This window comes from Eulemur rufifrons, chromosome 3, assembly GCF_041146395.1.
Source record: "Eulemur rufifrons isolate Redbay chromosome 3, OSU_ERuf_1, whole genome shotgun sequence".
Lineage (NCBI taxonomy): Eukaryota > Metazoa > Chordata > Mammalia > Primates > Lemuridae > Eulemur > Eulemur rufifrons.
This window is the reverse complement of record NC_090985.1, coordinates 5,730,060-5,752,322: the sequence shown is the minus strand read 5'-3', so window position 1 is coordinate 5,752,322 and position 22,263 is coordinate 5,730,060. Positions and strand designations below refer to the sequence as shown.

The 22,263-nt window shown below is 46.9% G+C and overlaps 1 protein-coding gene across 1 annotated transcript; it reads left to right on the top strand.

Annotated features, from left to right (window-relative positions):
- The first annotated feature begins 2,786 nt into the window (after positions 1–2,786).
- TTLL13 (tubulin tyrosine ligase like 13) lies at positions 2,787–22,084 on the top strand. The gene is made up of 15 exons (XM_069465711.1): positions 2,787–3,029; positions 3,896–4,154; positions 4,442–4,482; positions 5,230–5,348; positions 6,736–6,866; positions 7,132–7,288; positions 7,657–7,800; positions 8,579–8,664; positions 8,985–9,216; positions 9,681–9,865; positions 12,333–12,518; positions 13,010–13,190; positions 19,881–20,060; positions 20,850–20,961; positions 21,337–22,084. Exons 2-15 carry the CDS (start codon positions 3,907–3,909, stop codon positions 21,591–21,593), a joined length of 2,259 nt encoding a protein of 752 aa, XP_069321812.1. The 5' UTR covers positions 2,787–3,029; positions 3,896–3,906; the 3' UTR covers positions 21,594–22,084.
- The last annotated feature ends 179 nt before the right edge of the window (positions 22,085–22,263 follow it).

The following is a 22,263-nucleotide window of genomic DNA, read 5'->3' as shown; positions in this document are numbered from 1 at the left end:
CACCAGAAGCTGGGCTGGGACAATGTGTACTTGTGACTGCCTCTCTAGTCAGCGGCCCCCATGACGAGTTCACAAGCTCCCCTTGCCGTAGGCTTCTCACCAAATCTAGCCTTGCTCCTCCACCTGCATCTGAGGCAATCTGGGAATTTTTTTTCTATTTGACTGTTTTGTTCTGCCCTGTTATTCTAGAGATTTCCATAGTGGTTCCGGAGGAACCAGTAATGGATGCTGTTCTAAGAGAGTACTTATTTGTTAAATCCCATTTTCCTTTGTGCTCTCTTGATTGTTGTACGGAAGTAAAAGAAATCTTGGGTCTAGCTCTCAACAGAGATGATCATTGCCACCACTCCTGCCCCAAACATCCTGAGGGAACAAGAGTCCCTGCTCACAGGGTGGGGGTCACAGGGGGTTCACAGAGTTGGGTGACATCCACTGGCTGAGCAGACTCTCCCAGCAAAGGTGTTGGCTCCTCCATCTCCCAAAATGTGGGCCTTGGCTCTGCCTTAGTTGGCTCCCTATGCCCAGGCCTGTATGAAACTAAATTTAGAGTTTTAGTCAGAGGTTTTATATCCCAGAAGATGTTACCAAGTCTCATTGGGATAAAGCAGAATATGTGCTCATAACCCTTTTTTTTTTTAATTTTTTTTTTTTAATAGAAAGGGCCTCACTCTGTCTCCCCAGCTGGAGTATAGTGGCGGCGATCATAGCTCACTATAACCCTGAACTCCTTGACTCAAACAGTTCTCCCACCTCAGCCTTGGGAGTAGCTGGGACTGCAGGTGTACACCACCGTGCCCAACTAGTTTTTTTTAATTTATTTTTTTTAGAGATGAGGTCTAGCTTGCTGTGTTGTCCAGGCTGGTCTTGAACTCCTAGGTTCAAAAGATCCTCCTGCCGCAGCCTCCCAAAGTGCTGGGATTACAGATGTGAGCCACCTTGCCTATGTGCCATAACCCATTTTATAAGTTAAATGTTTAACATTCTATCAGAAATTGTTGGCCACCTTATGTTTTGGGAAATTGTAGTAATTTTAGCCTAATGCTTCTTTCCGCAAGCTTTTGCACATACAAACACCAATAACACTTTATTTCACTGACATGCTCTCTGAAGGAAGTTCAGATGACCATTACAGCAAAGTGGTGTCCAAGGTGATGAGTCAGGTACCAGGATTTTCCCAGTTTCTCCCTATGACTAACGTTTAAAGGAAAGCCTTCCCTGGCCCAAATAAGTTTTTCCATAAAAAGGATAGGAAAAGTCAAGTGGATTTTTTTTTATTATGGTACTTCTCAGCCATTTACATACTTCAAGAAGGGGATTTGGTCTGAAGCTTTTTCTAAGCTTGAGTATGGAACATGTAGAGACCCTTGTACTCAGAGGCCTGGGCTTTGAGCATATTAGAAGGAAATGCCGCCAGCCAAGGGCCTCCCACCTCTTGGCTTGCCTCTAGATGCAGGGCCTCATATGCTAAGGGGCTTTGGACTTGACCTAATGGGAAACCTGAAAGAATACTAAATTGCAGAGCAGCAGATTTGAATTTTAAGGAAGAGCACTCAAGCTTCAGTGGGGAGGGTGGATGGAGTGAAGAATATAATCAGGGAATCCAATTAAGAAGTTGGTGAGGCTGGGCATGGTGGCTCACACCTGTAATCCTAGCACTCTGGGAGGCCGAGGTGGGTGGATCGTTTGAGCTCAGGAGTTCGAGACCAGCCTGAGCAAGAGCAAGACCCTGTCTCTACTAAAAATAGAAAGAAAATTAGCTGGACAACTAAAAAGCATATAGAAAAAATTAGCCAGGCATGGTGGCACATACCTGTAGTCTCAGCTACTCAGGAGGCTGAGGCAGGAGGATTGCTTGAGCCCAGGAGTTTGAGGTTGCTGTGAGCTAGGCTGACGCCATAGCACTCTAGCCTGGGCAACAGAGTGAGACTCTGTCTCAAAAAAAAGAAGTTGCTGAATGGTGGCAATTTACGCAAGAATTGATAGTTCAGGTCCAAAAACAGTGCCTGGAACACTAATATCTGTCGACACGATGAGAACAATGAATGTCCTGGAAATCAAGAGCATTTCCAGGAGGAGCATTTCATATTAGAGTATCATATGCTGAAGAAAGGTCAAGAAGTCTGTGAATTAGAAAATGTCCATATCTTTTTTAAAGGATCGAAAAATCTTGTGTCCTCTGGATTTGGCCACACCGGATAATTTTAGAGTGACAAGTTGGCTGAGTTGCATGGAGGTGGCGAGCAGAAGTCAGACAATGATGATGTCGGGAAGAGGAGGTGACAGTGAAGGAGCACTGAGATAAGGCGGTTTTGCTGTTCCTTAGCTAATGGAGCTGTCTCAGCCCACTTAAGGTGGCAACCTTGGAAGGCACGTGGTCTTATGGCTGTCCCTCTCGAGTGGAGACACTGCTCACGGCACGGTTACTAAAAAAGTGAGGCAAGGCAAACAGTTATTTGTCCCGAACATAGGCTTGGCCAAATTCCTTGGCCCGAGGGTTCAGGGAAGTATGGGGGTGGGTGCGAGTGTTGAGCACTGGCTTCGAAGCGGGAGGACTACAAGTCCCATGATGCACCGGAAGAAGCCGGCCTCCAGGGCAAGGGTTCTCCGGCGCTGACACCAACGACTGTAGGGCGAGCGCCGACGGCCCCGCCTAAGATGGCCTCGGCCGGCGCCCAAGTGGGTGTGGTTCCCGGGAAGGCTCCGCCCCCAGAACGCTTCTCCATTGGGGGGGAGCGCCCTCGTGTCCATGGCGACGACAGCGGCGGCGGCAGCTAGCTTGCTTAAGTGGGCGCCGCCGCCGCCGCCGCCGGGATCTCTGAGCTAGCAGTGAACCCGGGGGGGAGCGGGCTCCCCCTGGCGATCGGCGAGGACAGCCAGTTCTGAGAAACGAAGAGGCGGTCCCGGACGCCGAGCAACGCCGGGGGGAGAACGGGAGCCGGGCCAAGGGCGGACATGAGCGACCAGCTGAATTCTGCCCCAGGCCGCTAGGGGTGGACCCTGCAGGCCCTCAGCTCTCCCCGGAACCCCGGGTGGGCAGTGTTCGCCGTCAGATCCTAAGAGGTCTTACCCACCGGGTGCCCAGCCCTGGGTGTACACTTGGAGACTCTGAGTCCTGGAACGGGGAAAGGCCAGCCTAGGGGACCTTTGGGCTTCAGCTGTATTTTATTTTATTTTATTTTTATTATTATTATTGAGACAGAGTCTCGCTCTGCTGCCGGAGCTAGAGTGCCATGGCATCAGCCTAGCTCACAGCAACCTCAAACTCCGGGGCTCCAGTGAGCCTCCTGCCTCAGCCTCCTGAGTAGCTGGGACTACAGGCGCGAGCCACCACGCCCCGGCTAATTTTTTTCTATTTTTAGTTGCCTGGCTAATTTCTTTCTATTTTTAGTAGAGACGGGGTCTCGCTCTTGCTCAGGCTGGTCTCAAACTCCTGAACTCAAGCAATCCTCCCACCTCGGCCTCCCAGGGTGCTAGGATTACAGGCCTGAGCCACCACGCCCAACCTTCAGCTATGTTTTAAAGCAAAGGTCACCCCAGTGCTCCCAGCCACCCTCCTTCCCATTCAGGAACAAAAAAAAGCCATGGTCATGGCCTCTGCCGGCTGTATCCAAATCCCGAATGCACCCCCCTCCCCCCGCCCCACCCCCGTGTGCTGTATAATCCATCGTGGTCCTCGATGATTGGGGTTTATCAGGGAATCTACATTTCACAGGCATCCCACCCGCCCCCTACCTACTTGGAAACATCCCATTCTGCAATGGAATTTTGTTCTGAAGAGGCGGCACCATTCCCTTATAATACCACGAATTCAGGTCTTTCGGGTGGATTCCTGCAGGCTTTCCTAGGCCCTGAGGGAGGTCTGATATGTACTTCATTCCTACCCACCTCCCCTCAGAATCTAAGAGGATGGAACCGAGTACCTGTAAGACCAGCGAATCGGAGGAAGACTATGTTGAGGAAGAGGAATCTGAGGAGGAGTGTGTTAAAGAGGAAGCTACCAGCCCTTCTAAGCCTTCACAGCAGGCATTCCCAAAGGCTGACTGTAAGACATTTGAGAATGGGGTTCCCTTATCCATTATAGCCAAGAAAATCAGAGCCCCAACTGACACAGATGACTTAGAAGTTGGGAAGAGAAAGAGAAGGCGGAAACACAGGTAACCATTCCCTGAATCCCCTCACCTGTAAGGCTCCAGGGAGTCACCCCCAGGCCTCACTTTAGCACTTGGGGTCTGGGATCTAAGGTCTTCCCTTTAGGCCTCGAGAGAGGAGAAGAAATGCTGGATCAACATTAACCTTTTGATAAAACAAAAACAAAGTTTAGAACCATTTGGGCTGGCTCAGTTTGGAATTTCAAATGTGTTGTGAATTTGCTGGATATCTCTTCTACAGTGCGTGTGCTTCCCTTCCTGTCTGCCTGATTTATGCTATTCCTCCATTCCAGACCCCTGGCCATCAACCTGACCAACTGCAAGTATGAGAGTGGTAAGCACCCAGCTCGTCACTCACACTGTTGTGCACAGGAGGGTTTGTGCACGGCTGTTGCTCTTCCTCTGGGGGCGGACCTGCACTCGGGCTCCCAGCCCCTGCATCTTGTCAGGCTGGTGCTGGCCTGTAACCTGTACTGAGCTTCCTGGGTGTCCTCGGGCTCCGCTACTGGCAGCTGAGACACTGCTGTTCCAGGTGTCTCAGTGGCAGGGAGGGTATCTCCACAGTTAGCTAATAATAAAAAAAATATCTGACAGCCACATTGCCCCACCCATCCCAGATTTTACCAGAGATGAGACAAGGTTAAAATAGTTTTTTCAAGGAAGTTTTGAAGGGGCTTCGGCAATTTTTTAAAAAACTTGCCAGCTGGGTCAGCCGTCTCCTTCTTTCCCTCGTATCCCCTCTGGCATCTGTGCATGGGACCACCGAGAGTGTGAGGTGCCAGTGTGACCTCACCCACCTGGTCAGCCCTCCGGGCCATAAACAGTCTTGCCTGAGCGACAGGACTGACAAGAGCAGAGAGCCAGGCTCTAGTTTCCTCTGCCTTATATTTTGGAAGGGCCCTGGCAGCCCTGCGAACTTGGAATTGCCACACGGTAACCAAAGCGAAGAGCTGGGGTGAGAACTACCTCCCTCTTCAACCTGCTCTCCAGTCAGGTCTGTCCCTTCCCTGACCCAGCTATCCAGGTCCAGGGCTTGTTGCTGGTGCCCAGGCTGGCACCACTGACCCCCCTGTCTCTACAGTGCGTCGGGCAGCACAAATGTGTGGCTTGAAGGAGGTGGGGGAGGAGGAGGAGTGGACGGTGTACTGGACAGACTGCTCTGTCTCGCTGGAACGAGTCATGGACATGAAGAGGTTTCAGGTACCAATCTCCCGGCCTAAGTGCCTAAAGGGGCTGAGGCCCCGCCATGACTACTCCCACCCCCTCACCTAGGCACCCAAGACTGCTACTCTTTGTGGCTGTACCCTGTGCAGACAGGAAAGACCACCCCCAGGGTCTTCTTTTCCAAAGGAAATATTCTCCTCTTGGGTCTCTGGAGTTCATTGTCTGAAGGAAGTGTTTGGTGAGACATCCTGTCTCATCATTTGTTCTCTGCTTGGTGGCATCTTTGTCTAGCGGGGCCTCTCCAAGGCGGGTGAGCCCATCTTGGGGACAAGACTGGGAGGCAGCTTCAGAGCTCATGGCAGGGCCAGTGGAGTGATCCAGCCTTGTAAGCAGCGTGGCTGGGCGTTGCACGTGCATTAGGAGACAGTGTGGGGGGCCGCCTGGCAGCCAGCAAGTCCGGACAGATAGACCAGGCTCTACGGGAAGAATGTAACTGCTTCTTGGTATTTTTATTGGCCTCTAATTGGGTGTTTGTGGTGATTAGCAATAAAATAATTTAAAGGGGTATGCAGGCTTATTTTAGGGGGAAGTCAGGAAGGAGGGAGTTGAGGAGACTGTACCCTGTCCCACAACTAGTCTTGGGAGAGGTCCCCAAGATAGAAAGTGCTAGAAGTATTCAAGAAGCTTCAGAGAAGAGGCACACAGGGCATTTGCAAGATGAGGATGACAATACTTAGCAGCACTCACTGAGGGCTTATCACACACCATGCTGAGGCTTTTACACTGGCTTTTACACTGTCGCCTCAGGAAACCCTCAAGAACAGCCCCAAGCACAGATAGCCCTTTGTTAAGAAGGCAGGGAGACAAAAAAAAAAAAATGGAAGAAGAAGAAGAGGATACCGAGGTTCAAATTCACACTGCTAGTCAGCCAGTGATTGGGAGCACCGGGATAGAGCACTTCAGCCATCAGGGGACACAGGACAGCGGAGGGGCTTCTGGCAGGCACCATGGCCCTGCACTCCCTGGGGCCAGTTCTTAGTTTTCTTTTCCCTTTTTTGTCTCTTGGGAAATGTTTTCTTCTCATTATTTGCTTGTGCTCTCCCGCATCAGTGATTGTTTTAGGACTAGTCCTGGAGGTGAGAAAGATGTTAGAAGGTGGCTGGAAGGCCCAAGTCCCGGCTAGCGCACACCCTTCTCACTGCCCCTCACTTGCTGACCTCGGTGTGGATGTGTGGCGGGCAGAGGCCACAGAAGGGTTTCTCCCGTGCCTTAGGGAATCTTCCTACTCTCACTGTCAGTGCTTACCTCCCCTGTGACCTCTCCCTCCACCTCCCCAGACCTCTCCTCTGCTTCCTGGGCTGCCCAGGCTCTAGGAACTGCCACTCACTCTGGGGAGTAGTATAACCAGCTGGCTCTGTTTCAGAAAATCAACCACTTCCCCGGCATGACAGAAATCTGCCGCAAAGATCTGCTGGCTCGGAACCTCAACCGCATGCAGAAACTCTACCCCACAGAGTACAACATCTTCCCCCGCACCTGGTGCCTGCCCGCAGAGTGAGTGAGCCTGGCTTCCCCATGCCGAGATACTGGGGGGAGGACAGGGGCCGCTCTCTGAGTTCCCTCCAGATTCTGGTCTTGTGACCTAGGAATGTCTCAGAGGGATGGAAGTGGAACGACAGTTTCAGCTGGTCAAAGAAAAGAGGGTCTGAGACTGAGTGCCCCAGGAAGAGCATGGACTAGGTAGCAGGAAGATCTCCATGGGGCCCTGGGACAGCCATGATGCACAGAAACCTTCTGACCAGCCCCTCTCTGCACATAGTTACGGGGACTTCCAGTCCTACGGTCGTCAGCGAAAAACCCGCACTTATATCTGCAAGCCAGACAGTGGCTGTCAGGGTCGTGGCATCTTCATCACCCGAAATCCCCGGGAGATCAAGCCAGGAGAGCATATGATCTGCCAGCAGTACATTTCCAAGGTGAAGGATGCCTCAGGCCCAGCATCCCCTCAGCCCTAGCACTGGGAGGAAGCCAGTTTTAGGCTTCTACCCTTTCTGCTGTCTTGGTACCTTGGAGGCAGTATGAGCCACGGTTCAGAGCCAGCCTGCCAGGGTTTGAATCTGAGCTTTTCTACTCCCCAGATACGTGACCTTGGGCAAGTTTCTTGCCCTTTCTGTACCTATTTCCTCCTTTGTTAAGAGGGAATAATAACAGTGAACCACTTTACCTGGTTGTTCTGAAAATTCAATGAGTTGTTATGTGTTTGACGCACTTACAACAGCGTCTGGCACACAGTAAGCATTTCAAAGTGTTGTTATTATCCCCTCACGGGTTTGCGTGCTCTCAGCCCTTCCTCATTGACGGCTTCAAGTTTGATATGCGAATCTACGTCCTGATCACATCCTGTGACCCTCTTCGGATCTTCATGTATGAGGAGGGCCTGGCCCGGTTTGCCACCATGCCCTACGTGGAGCCCAGCCACAGCAATCTGGTAAGGGGCAGGGCAGCACCCTCTCCTCTTCCACTGCCACAAGTGCTGAGGCTCTGCAGAGAGACTGGGTAGAGAGGCTTGTCATTGTCACCCAAGAACAAGGAGTGGAGCCAGTGAGAGCTGCAGCACCTAGCTGTCAGGAGAGCATTTGGTGGGTGGTGACTGAGAAAGGATCATCACCCTGCCGATGGCCCGTGACTATGGTCCCAGCTACTCAGGACAATTGCTTGAGTTTGAATCTAGCCTGGCAATATAGTGAGACTCCGCTTCTAAAAAAAAAAGTGGGGGCTGGGCACAGTGGCTCACTCCTGTAATCCTGTGTAATCCCAGCACTCTGGGAGGCCAAGGTGGGAGGATCACTTGAGCCCAGAAGTGCAAGACTAGCCTGGGCAACATAGCAAAACCCCATCTCTACAGAAAATAAAAAAATAGCTGGGCGTGGTGATGCACACCTGTAGTCCCAGCTACTTGGGAGGCCGAGGCAGGAGGATGGCTTGAGCCTAGGAGTTCAAGGCTGCAGTGAGCTATGATCTGGCCACGGCACTCCAGCTGAGGTTACAGAGAGAGACCCTGTCTCTAACAACAGCAACAAAAAAGTCATCCCCCCAGAGGAGCCCAGCACACCCTTTTCCTCAGGATCTGACAGAAGGACAGTCGGGTGAAGAGGGACAGGAGACAGGCAATCCTGGGGAGGGGCGGGCAATTAAAAGGCAACGAAGGGCTGGAGAGGAGGGCTGCATAGGAGCAGCCTGAGACCACAGGGCCACTCTCTTCACAGGATAATGTCTGCATGCACCTGACCAACTATGCTATCAACAAACACAATGAGAATTTTGTCCGGGATGATGCTGTGGGCAGTAAGAGGTACTCCCTACTCTGTTTTCTCCTGCTTCCTCTGCCCCTTAGCCCCACAGTCTCAACAGCCCATGAAGCTGAGCTGGCTTTTGGGAGGCTGATTGCCCAGGAAAACTCAGCCTTATAGACCCTTGTCCTGTGTCTGCACTTTGGTGCTCTAAGTGCAGCCCCAAACTCCACCCTGATCACTAATCCCTGCTCCAAGATGCTAATAGATCTTTAAAGCCCAGGAGCCCAGACATGGAATTAGGGTGTTAGGGAGCCTCCTGCCTGCAGCCAGGCCCCACTGGTATAGAAACTGGCCTTCCTCTGAGCACTGGGCCTCACAGGAAGCTGTCAACACTCAACACCTGGCTACGAGAGCACAACTACGACCCCCAAGAGCTGTGGGGGGACATCGAGGACATCATCATCAAAACCATCATCTCAGCCCATTCTATTCTTCGCCACAATTACCGAACCTGTTTTCCCCAATATCTGAGTGGAGGTACATGTGCCTGTTTTGAGATCCTTGGTTTTGACGTCTTGCTGGACCACAAGCTGAAGCCCTGGCTGCTGGAGGTGAGGATTATCTCCTAGGCTTTGCAAAACCAAGGTCCAGAGGCCTCATTGAACAGGACACTTGGGATAGGAGTGCACTCAGGGGGTGGAACAGAGAATGGTGGACGTGGAAGCCCTGGCATGGGTGTGAACCAGAAGAAGGTGTCAGATCTCTTTGCTTTTGACCTGCTGAGTCAAATCTTGGTGGTTTCTCTATCATAGGAATCCAGGTTTTGGATCTCAGTGTTCATTTGTAAGCCTTGCCTTTAAGGACACCGTATCTGCAGAGTCAGGCTGTTTGATTTACTCTCGCCATTCTGTGAATGGGAGGGATCTCTATGGCAGAGTCCTGTGGAGCATACAGCCTCCTTGGCTGAGGCCACAGGAGGGGGATGTCTCTCCTAGACACTCTACTTAGGCCTCTTAGAGACTACCACCTGCTCAGGAGGTCCAGGAGGAGGGTGGATAATGACTCCTCCTGGCAGGTAAACCACTCTCCAAGCTTCACCACGGACTCACGCCTTGATCGAGAGGTAAAGGATGCACTTCTCTGTGATGCCATGACCCTTATCAACCTCCGGGGCTGTGACAAAAGGAAGGTGATAGAGGAGGACAAGCGGCGAGTCAAGGAGCGGCTTTTCCAGTTCCACCAACAGCAACGAGAAGCCAGGTGCACTGGGTGTCTGACATGTATTTCTTTTGTTCTTTTTTTTTTTTTTGAGACAGGGTCTTACTCTGTCGCCTGGACTAGAGTGCAGTGGTGTCATCATAGCTCACTGCAGCTTTGAACTCCTGGGCTTGTGTAATCCTCCTACCTCAGCTTCCCAAGTAGCTAGGACTACAGGTGTATGCCACCACGCCCAGCTAATTTTTCTATTTTTGAGAGATGGGGGGGGGGGTCTCGCTCTTGCTCAGTCTGGCCTCGAACTCTTGACCTCAAGCAATCCTCCCACCTTGGCCTCCCACAGTGCTGGGATTACAGATGCGAGTGCCCAGCCAGTTCTTCCTTATTATCACTTTCCTGAGAGGAAAAGTCCTTCTCTAGAAGGAGAAGGCAGCCTGGGGCTGATTAGCTATTAAAAACCTTTTTTGCATAGATAATACATCACATATCAAAGATAATATATTCAAAGTGCAAAAGATACAGTGAATATAGTCTTGTCTACCATTCTCCAACTACCCAGTTTTCCTTCCTGGAGCCAATCAATGTTCCTAGTGTCATGTGTATACTTTCACAAGCATTTAATACACACATATGTATTTATACAAAATATTTTTCTCCCTTTTCTACCCAGACAGTTGCATAACATTTGCACTCTCTGCACCCTGCTTAGCAATGTATTTTAGAGCCATTCTCATATTGGCGCCGAAGGAGCTTTCTGTGGTTTGGTTTTTTTAACAAAGCTCTTCTAGAAACCAGTTCCTGAGAAATTTTATAATAAAGAAACACAGAAAACAGTTTAGTCATTCAATAATAGGGAATTGTTAAAATCAGTGTTGGTTATCTATTGTTGTTTTCATTTTAAAATGGGTTACAAACATGGTAATTGGTTACTGATACTAAAATTATAATTTATTAATGATACATAAAAATGAATTTGAGTAGATTTATGGTTATTCCTATAATCACATCACTCTTCCCCACTTGCAGTCCACTAGGCAGGGGCAGTCTGTATTCAACTCCCCATGATAGCCTTAGGGCCTGGCACACAGTAGGCACTCAAATGTTTGTGTGATGAATAGGAGTGAAGTATTTAACTGTCAATACCTTGGGTATTCTCATGAGATTGGACTGTGCACCTGAGTGTTATGAATCATATCTTTCAATGGGGAAAAATGGTTGAACAGAATTGGACTAAATAAACAAAAGTACAATCATATACTAGAATAACAGGCAGCCATTTAAAAATATTGTTGTATGATCAATCTTATTTTCATTCAAAGAAAGACAGAAAGACAGAACGAATGCATACATGAGCTAGTAAGTGGCAAAGCCAGGACTCAAACTCAGGACGTCCTACCCTAGAGCCCACACTCATAACCAATATGCTAATTGCATGGTAAGATTATGAGAAGTTTAATTTTCTTTTCTTTTTTTTTTTTTTTTTTGAGATAGAGTCTCACTCTGTTGCCCGGGCTAGAGTGAGTGCCGTGGCTTCAGCCTAGCTCACTGCAACCTCAAACTCCTGGGCTCAAGCGATCCTCCTGCCTCAGCCTCCCGAGTAGCTGGGACTACAGGCATGCACCACCATGCCCGGCTAATTTTTTGTATATATATATTTTAGTTGTCCATATAATTTCTTTCTATTTTTAGTAGAGATGGGGTCTCACTCTTGCTCAGGCTGGTCTCGAACTCCTGACCTCGAGCTATCCACCCGCCTCGGCCTCCCAGAGTGCTAGGATTACCAGCGTGAGCCACCGCGCCCGGCCGAGAAGTTTAATTTTCTTTTTGCTCTTCTAAGTTTTCTGTAATAAATATGTACTACTCTTGGCCGGGCGCGGTGGCTCACGCCTGTAATCCTAGCACTCTGGGAGGCCGAGGCGGGTGGATTGCTCAAGGTCAGGAGTTCGAGACCAGCCTGAGCGAGACCCCGTCTCTACTAAAAATAGAAAGACATTATATGGACACCTAAAAATCTATATAGAAAAAATTAGCCGGGCATAGTGGCGCATGCCTGTAGTCCCAGCTACTCGGGAGGCTGAGGCAGTAGGATCGCTTAAGCCCAGGAGTTTGAGGTTGCTGTGAGCTAAGCTGACGCCACGGCACTCACTCTAGCCTGGGCAACAAAGTGAGACTCTGTCTCAACAAAAAAAATAAATAAATAAATAAATAAATAAATATGTACTACTCTTATAATCAGAAACCTAACATATTGTGATAACTTGGAATGCTAGCTTATGAGTGAACCCCTCTGTACTTAATGATGAAAGTCAGATTTCTGGAAGTCAAGCCTAATTTCATGGCTACACATATGTGGGGCTGGCCAAAGATGGGTTTGGCAGCTTTCCTATGTGGGCAGGGGCCTGGGAGGCCCAGAAGCCAGCAGGAGTGTCTCAAAGCCTTTAGCCAGCTGTCCTTACCCTACTAACATTCTCACAAGCCCTCCTCTGACTCACCCTGAGCTTGGTTTCCACAGGCGAGAACAAATTGAGTCATCTCATGCAGCAATGCTGGACCAGGAACAATATGAGGATTCCCACCTGGGGGGATACCGGAGGATCTACCCTGGGCCTGACACGGGGAAGTATGCACCCTTCTTCAAGCACAATGGCTCCCTCTTCCAGGAGACTGCTGCTTCCAAGGCCAGAGAGGAGTGTGCCAGGTACTTTGCCCAGCATGCTCCTCTGTACACGTGGGTGGGGGCAAATCCTGAAGGTGCATTGCTCCCCAAAAGTGGGAGAGGAAGCCAGGCATTTCAGGAAAGAGGATCCGAGATATAAACGCTATAGGACTCTTCTACACCCCCTCCCACCCTGGGCCGCACAGTAAGAGGTGAGCAGCAGGGGGCAAGTGAGTGAAGTTTCACCTGTACTTACAGCCACTCCCCATTGCTCACATCACCACCTGGGCGCTGCCTCCCCACCGCACCCAGTCCATCAACAAATTATCTTCCATGTAACTGGTCCCTGGTGCCAAAAAAGTTGGAGACTGCTGAGACTCTTAATGACTCTTTCCCATCTTCCCCCTCATTCCTCTTCCACCAGTCCCAAGTACAGATCATAACTTCCTACTTTTTCCCTGTCCCCATTTTCCCTCACCCCTCTTCTCCCCAACATAATTTCTCCAGTGTCTGAAGCCACTGTGTCTTGTCAGGCAGCAACTGGAAGAGATCCGCCTTAAGCAAGAACAGCAGGAGACCTCAGGCACTAAGAGGCGAAAGGACAACAAGGACCAGAACCAGGGTGAATCAGCTGGGGAGAAGAGCCGATCTAGAGCAGGGCCTCAGGGCCTTTCCACCCACTTGGCTTACAGGAAACGGAACCGGGAAAAAGAGGTGTCAGAAGTTTTGTGGCTCTTATCTTTCTGCAGGAAATGGGTTAGGACTACTAGAGAAGGGAATCTCTGCTGTCCTCTCCTCCCCTTGCACAAGAGAGAGATGAGTTCCTAATCAGTAAATTCAATCTGACCTTTTGGAACAGGAGGTGAGAGAATGGACAGCAAAGGGAACCTTACCCTAGGGTCAGGGAAGGGATGGAGGTAGAGTGGGCAGTGGTCCCCCAAAACAACACTACAGCTTGTTCCTTCTAGCAAATACCACCTACTGACAGGGAGGTCAATTTCCACGCCCTTTACAGCATTTACTGACTCAATCATATGGGGTGTAGTTGAGTCTCACCCACAAGCACCACCCACTGTCTCAGAGATTAAACTGGGAGTGCCATTATCTAATCAAAAGAAAATACAAAAATAAGAAGCAAAAGATGCCCCAGATGAGAAGGAATCAGTGAAAGTTGTCCTGATACATGAAAAATCAGAGTAAAAGGACATGCCCAAAAGAAAACAATAACTCCGTACGAGTGGAAACCAACCAAAACAAGAATATTGAAATGACTGATAAAGAATTTGGAATATGAATTGTAAGGAAGCTCAATGAAATACAAGAGAAAATAGAAACCCAACACAAACCCACAAAAACAATGCAGGAAATGAATGAAAAATTCACTAAAGAAATCAAATTATTAAAAAAAAAAAATCAAGCAGAGCTAAAACACCATGGAAAGCCTTAAGAGTAAGCTGGATTAGACAGAAGAAATAATCTCAGAGCTAGAAGATGACACCTTTGAATTAAACAAGTCAGTCAAAGAGAAAGAACAGAAATAAGAGGAACAAACAAAGCCCACTAGAAATATGGGATTATGTAAGGAAGACTAACATAAGAATTATAGGCATCCCTGAAGGTGAAGAAGAAAATACACAAGGGCTGGAAAACCTATTTGAGGGAATACTTGAGGAAAATTTCTCAGGTCTTGCTAGAAATCTGGACATCAGGTACTGGAAGCACAATGGACTCCTGGAGAGTCCATCACCAAGTTCATCACCAAGAGGTGATCACCATGACATATAGTCATCAGACTGGTCAAAGTTAACACAAAAGGGGAACTCCTACAAACCATAAGGCAAAAACATCAGGTAACTTACAAAGGAAAACCTATCAGACTAACTGCAGACTTCTCAACTGAGACCTTATAAGCCAGAAGGTGAGTGGGGCCCCATTCTCAGTCTTCTCAAACAGAATAATGGCCAGCCTAGATTTTCGTATCCTGCAAAACTAAGTTTCTTATATGAGGGAGAAATAAATACTTTCTCAGACAAGCAAGCACTGAGGGAATTTGTCAACACCAGACCTGCCCTACAGAAAGTACTCAAATCTGCCTTATATACTGATCAGCACAATAGACACCCACCAGTGTAAAACTATCCAAAAGCTAAAGGTCAGAGCCCAGATACTACAATGGCTCAAGAGGTAAAACAAAGCAATAAAGTTCTATGCAAGAGGATGGACAGAAATCCACCCCACTTATCAATTCTTTCAATAAATTTGAATGGCTTGAACTGCCCACTCAAGAGACATAGGCTGGCTGAATGGATAAAGAAAATACAAGCCACGTGTCTGCTGTCTCCAGGAAACACATCTAACTCACAAGGATTCATTCAGACTCAAGGTGAAGGGATGAAAAACAATATTCCATGCAAATAGAAACCAAAAGAAAGCTGCTGTAGCCATTCTCATATCAGATAACATAGACTTCAAATCTACAAAAGTAAAGAAAGACAAAGATGGTCATTATATAATGATGAAGGGAACAATTCAACAAGAAGACATAACAATCCTAAATATCTATGCACATAACACAGATGTGCCCAGATTCATAAAGCAAATCCTACTTGATCTAAAAAAATTGATAAACAGCAGCATTGTAAAGCCAGAGACTTTAACACACCACTGACAGAATGGGACAGATCCTCCAAACAGAGAATAAACAAAGAAACAATGGACTTAAACAGGACTCTAGAACAAATTGGCCTAACAGACATTTACAGAACATTCTACCCCAAAACTTCTGAATATATGTTCTTTTTTTTTTTTTTGAGACAGAGTCTCACTCTGTTGCCCAGGCTAGAGTGAGTGCCGTGGCGTCAGCCTAGCTCACAGCAACCTCAAACTCCTGAGCTCAAGCGATCCTCCTGTCTCGGCCTCCCGAGTAGCTGGGACTACAGGCATGCGCCACCATGCCCGGCTAATTTTTTCTATATATATTTTTAGCTGTCCATATAATTTCTTTCTATTTTTAGTAGAGGTGGGGTCTCGCTCTTGCTCAGGCTGGTCTCGAACTCCTGAGCTCAAACGATCCGCCCACCTCGGCCTCCCAGAGTGCTAGGATTACAGGCGTGAGCCACCGCGCCCGGCCTCTGAATATATGTTCTTATCATCTCCCAGAACATTCTCTAAAGTTGATCACATCCTAGGCCACAAAATGTGTCTCAACAAATAAAAAAACAGAAATTAGGCCGGGCGCGGTGGCTCACGCCTGTAATCCTAGCACTCTGGGAGGCCGAGGCGGGTGGATCGCTCGAGGTTAGGCGTTCGAGACCAGCCTGAGCAAGAGTGAGACCTCGTCTCTACTAAAAATAGAAAGAAATTATATGGACAACTAAAATATATATATAGAAAAAATTAGCCGGGCATGGTGGTGCATGCCTGTAGTCCCAGCTGCTTGGGAGGCTGAGGCAGTAGGATCGCTTAAGTCCAGGAGTTTGAGGTTGCTGTGAGCTAGACTGACGCCACGGCACTCACTCTAGCCCGGGCAACAGAGTGAGACTCTGTCTCAAAAAAAAAAAAAGAAAAAAAGAAATTATACCATGTATCTTCTCACACCATAGTGGAATAAAATCAGAAATCAATTCCAACAGAAACACTCAATCCTACACAAAGTCATGGAAATTAAAGAACCAACTGCTGAATGAGTATTGGATCAAGAAGGAAATTAAGATGGAAATCAAAAGATTCTTCAAACTAATTGACAAAGGGTACACAAATTACCAAAATCCATAGGATTCTGGAAAAGCAGCCTTAAGAGGAAAATTCATAGTCTTAAATGCCTATGTCCAAAATACAGAAAGATCACATATCAACAATCTAATGAATCATCTCAAGGAATTGGAAAAAGAGCAAACCAATCCCAAACTCAGCAGAAGAAAAGAGATAACTAAATGAGCAGAGCCAGAACTAAATGAAATTGATTATGAAAGAATTATAGGCCAGGCGTGGTGGCTCACGCCTGTAATCCTAGCACTCTGGGAGGCCGAGGTGGGCAGATCGTTTGAGCTCAGGAGTTCGAGACCAGCCTGAGCAAGAGCGAGACCCCATCTCTACTAAAAATAGAAAGAAATTATATGGACAGCTAAAATATATATATAGAAAAAATTAGCCGGGCATGGTGGTGCATGCCTGTAGTCCCAGCTACTCGGGAGGCTGAGACAGGAGGATCGCTTGAGCTCAGGAGTTTGAGGTTGCTGTGAGCTAGGCTAACGCCATGGCACTCACTCTAGCCTGGGCAACAGAGTGAGACTCTGTCTCAAAAAAAAAAAAAAAAAAAAGAATTATATAGAAGATTAATGAAACAAAAAGTTGGTCCTTTGAAAGATAAACAAAATCGACAGGCCTCTCACTAGATTAACCAGAGACAGAAATGAAAGGACCCTAATAAGCTCAATCAGAAATGGAAAAGGAGATAATTACAACTGATACCATGGAAATACAAAATATCACCTCTGGATACTACAAAAATCTCTATGCATATACACTTGAAAACGTTGAGGAAATGAACAAATTCCTGGAAATACACAACCTCCTTAGGCTAAATCAGGAAGAAATAGAACTCCTGAACAGACCAGTATCAAGTAACAAAATTGAAGCAGCAATAAAAAATCTTCCAACAAAAACAGTCCCTGACCAGATGGTTTCACAGCTGAATTTTACCAGACATACAACGAAGAACTGGTACCTATACTGCAGAAATTATTTCATAACTTCGAGAAGGAAGGAATCTTCCCCAACTTGTTCTACAAAGCCAATAGCAGCTTAATATCAAAGCCAGGAAAGGATACAACAAAAAAGAAACCTACAGATAATATCCCTTATGAATATAGAATCAAAAATTCTCAATAAAATCCTAGCAAACTGAATTCAGCTGCACATCAAAAAAATAATCCACCATGACCAGGTGGGCTTCATCCCAGAGATGCAAGGGATGGTTCAACATATGCAAATCTATAAATGTGATTCACCACATAAATAGAAGCAAAAACAAGGACCATATGATCCTCTCAATAGATGCAGAAAAAGCATTTCAAAAAATTCAGCACCCTTTTATGATAAGAATGCTTAACAAAATAGGCATAGATGGAACATATCTCAAAATTTAAAAAGCCATATATAACAAACCCACAGCCAACATCATACTGAGTGGGGGAAAATTGAGAACATTCCAGCTTAGAACTGGAACCAGATAAGGTTGCCCATTGTTACCACTCCTATACAACATAATGCTGGAAGTCCTAGTCAGAGCAATCAGACAAGAGAAAGAAATCAAAGGTATCCAAATAGGGAAAGAAGAGGTCAAACTATTGCTCTTTTCTGGTGATATGGTCTTATATCTAGAAAACCCCAAAGATTCTGCCAAGAGAGTCCTGGAATTGATAAATAAATTAAGCAAAGTCTCAGGTTACAAAATCAATGTGCACAAATCAGCAGCATTCTTATACACCAACAACAGTCAAGCTGAGAATCAAATCAAAGACTCAATACCTTTCACCATAGCAACAAAGAAAATAAAATACCTAGGAATATATTTAACCAAGAAGGTGAAAGACCTCTACAGGGAGAACTAAGAAACAGTGAAAAAGGAAATCATAGAGGATATAAACAAATGGAAAAACATATCATGCTCATGGATTGGCAGAATCAACATTGTTAAAATGTCTATATTACCCAAAGTGATTTACAGATTCAATGCCATCACCATTAAAATACCAAGACCATTTTGCACAGATCTAGAAAAAATAATTCTACACTTTGTATGGAACTAGAAAAGAGAACGAATAGTGAAGGCAACCTTAAGCAAAAAGAACAAATCAGCAGCATCACTTTACCAGACTCAAGCTATACTACAAAGCGTGTGGACCAAAACAGCATGGTACTGGCACAAGAACAGAGACATAGACCAATGGATCAGAACAGAGAACCCAGATATAAAACCATCCTCATGTTGCCAACTGATCTTTGACAAAGCAGAAAAAAACATACGTTGGGGAAAAGAATCCCTATTCAGTAAATGATGCTGGGAAAATTGGATAGGCACATGTCTAAGACTGAAACAGGACCTGCACCTCTCACCACTCACAAAAATTAATTCGCAATGGATAACTGACTTAAACCTAGGACATGAAACTATAAGAATTCTAGAAGGAAATGTTGGAAAACTCTTATAGACATTAGCCTAGGCAAAGAATTTATGAAGAAGACCCTAAAAGCAATCACAGCAACAACAAAAATAAATAAATGGGACCTGATCAAATTTAAAAGCTTTTGCACAGCCAAGGAAACAATCAATAGAGTGAATAGACAATCTACAGAATGGAAGAAAATATTTGCATGCTATACATCTGATAAAAGGCTGATAACCAGAATCTACAAAGAACTCAAGCAAATCAACAAGAAAAACTCAACCCCTTTAAAAAGTGGGAAAAAGACATGATCAGAAACTTTTCAAAAGAAGATAGAATAATGGCCAACAAACATATGAAAGAATTCAATGTCTCTAATCATCGGGGAAATGCAAATCAAATCCACAATGAGATATCACCTAACTCCTGTGAGAATGGCTTTTATCAAAAAATCCCAAAACAACAAATGCTGCCGTGAATGTAGAGATAGGAACACTTATACACTGTTGGTAGAACTGCAAACTAGTACAACCTCTATGGAAAGAAAGTATTATAGTATGGAGATACCTCAAAGAACTAAAAGTAGACCCACCATTTGATCAGCAGTCTCACTATTGGGTATTTACCCAAAGGAAAAAAGGGCATTTTATAAAAAAGACACCTGCACCCAAATGTCTATAGCAGCACAATTCACAACTGCAAAGATCTGGAAACAATCCAAGTGCCCATCAATACATTAGTGGATTAATAAAATGCGGTATATGTATACCATGGAGTACTACTTATCCATAAAAAACCTAGTAGACTAATTCCTCTTGTATTAACCTGACGGAACTGGAGACCATTCTTCTAAGTGAAGTACTACAAGAATGGAAAAACAAACGCCACATGTATTCACCATTAAATTGGAACTAATCAAACAACACTTATGTGCACATATAGAAATAAAACCCATTGGAAATCAAGCAATTGGGGGGGGGCGGAGGAGGGGATGGATAAATTCACACCTAATGGGTACAATGCATACTATCTGGGTGACAGGCACACTTATAACTTTGACTCCAGCTATACAAAAGCAATTTATGTAACCAAAACATTTGTACTCCTGTAATAGTCTAAAATAAAAATAAATAAAAATTTAAAAAAGAAGAGCGGGCAGGGGTCCTACAGCCATCCTTGCTGATGGTTTTGGACTCATCCTTGGGGATTCTGCATTTATCTCTCATGTATCTTGTAGCTGCTACCAGTACAACTGGACACCATGCAGCCTCAAGAAATTGTGGAAGCGGAGGAGCTGGAGCGGATGAAGGCCCTGCTACAAAGGGAAAATCTCATCCGAAGCCTGGGTATTGTACAGCAGCTCACTCGCATGCTGCACCCCAGCCGCCGGGGCCAGACAAAGCTTCATGAGTATCGGGTGAGGGTCCCTACGAAGCCTCCTAGAGAACAAGGGAACAAGGGCTGTGGTACCAACACATGGTGGTGGTCATACCAAAGGAGGCTTATGTGATGGTATCTGTGAGTGGAGCCTGGGCAAGCAGAGTACGCTGAGCCTTGGGAGAGGGTCTTTTAATTCCTTTTGCATCTGTTCCCAAGCTCCCTTGTTTTAGGTATGACATCCAGCAATGTGCAGCTCCCAACCTTCTCACTTACGAGACTTGCTCTCTATAGTCCTGTCTCACAGTAACCCCAAACTCATGACTGACAAATAACAAGGCCACCACCCTCAGTGGCTTCTGTGTAATTTTCTACATAGCACTGCCAGTTCCCTGGCTCTAATGGGAGATAAGTAAACAGTCTTGGGCCAACAAAACAGCTGCTGCATCCACTATTCCCTGGGCTAGTTGCAAACCTGTTGGGTCCTATGTTTTTGTTGAATCCCAAAGGAGTAACTGGTTAAATAGTGGTTATGGCCTAGAAGAGATTTTCCAGTTACCTATTTCTTCCAACACACCAGCCTCACAAAGAAATGTGGTAAGGGGCTGCTCTTCTCCTCTAGCCTAGATTTCACCAGGACGGGCCAGGCAGTCAAGAACTGCAATCTGTGAGTCTGGTCCCATTGTTGCTCCTGAGAAGGGCTGCCACAGAGCAGGGCCCTCCTCATTTCCTGCATCCAGTTCGGCCCCATGAATTGATCCCCAGGATCGTAGGGCCACTGCCAAGCATGAATGTCGCAATTCCACATCATTCCCGGTGCCAACTGCAGCCCAAGAACTTCAAGTGGATAGGAGATACAGCAGCCTTTGGCCCCTGTTCATTGTCAATGAAGAAATCTGGGAGGCGCTGTTTTTCCAGTGCCAGAGTCAGGCTCACTAGTCGTAAGTATACAAAACCAGCTTTGGTCACTTGGACTGTGTAAATTCCCACTAGCAATTATACACATGGGATGCTCTCAAAATATAATTTAGCACTTGCAGCATGTGGGAATGGGGGAGGTAGTGAACCCCATTTATTTACTTCTATGTACTAGACCCTGGTGATAGAAATGGCATACAGTCCCAACACTCAATAAAAGGGAAAAAACAGGGAAATGAACAAGTAGACATACTAATTACAATACGGTGTGGTAAAGATGCTGGAGGGAAGCACGGGATGCCATTCCTCTGTGTTGATAATTGGGCCACAGTTGGAAAAGAGGTGAGCAAGTCTCTTCTGTGAGTACCAACTCAGCGGGATCCATGTTTCCACTACAGAAGGCCAAGCCAGCAGAAGACTAGAAGCCATAAACCAAGCCCTGGCAGGATCAGTGCCACCCACTTTAACCCCAAAGCAGGGCTATCTTCTGCAACGGGAAAGAGTGGCATGTGATACATGGACTGAATGCACCTTGCCCTCCATGGTAAACTCTGAACACAGAGCAGCCAAGACTCGGGATCTCGCCCTCTGCACTGCCTCTGCACCCGTGCTGCAGCGTTCCAGTGCACTCCTCAACATCAGTCAGCACAGGTAAAAGCAGGAGGGATCTCTACCTCTCCTGGAGAATCAGGTTTCCAAGGGGGCAAAAGTCCTTCAATCTTTGCTAAATGAAGGACTGTCACTAACTTACAGTTTGAAAAGCCCTGGCCAGGAACTCTGCATAAGGCACCAAGAATTCCTCAACACCCTAAGATGATTTTGGGATCGCCAAAGACTAAAAGATGAAGAGGAGCCAAAGCCAGCCATGTACTCATCTCTGCTCCTGAAGCCTTAGCTTGGGCTTATCGCTAGGTGATGGGTCTGAACCTTGGGTACGGCCCAGGACTGAAAGCTATACGGCGACAAGGAGCCCCTTTCCTAGAGGAGCCAAGTGCCCAAGGAACCGGGCTGCCGCCATCACAAGATTGCCAAGGGGAAGCCCCTCCTACTGCGCGGAGACAGGCAGGCCTGGACAGCCGCTGGAGCAGGGGGCGTGGGGCTCTTGGCAATTGGATTCGTCTTTTTATTAAAGTTTATGCCATTGTCCAGGCGCGTCCTGTATCTCATTGTGGCCGCTGCGTTCCAAGGAAGGCCTCTCCACAATCACAGTAAGGAAGGGAGGGCCATGTACCAGTTCAAGCCTTTATCTACCTCCAGCCCCGTGAAGCCGGAAACACTCATGACCGCCCAGCCTCCTGCCCACCCTCCAACTTCCGGTTCCGCCC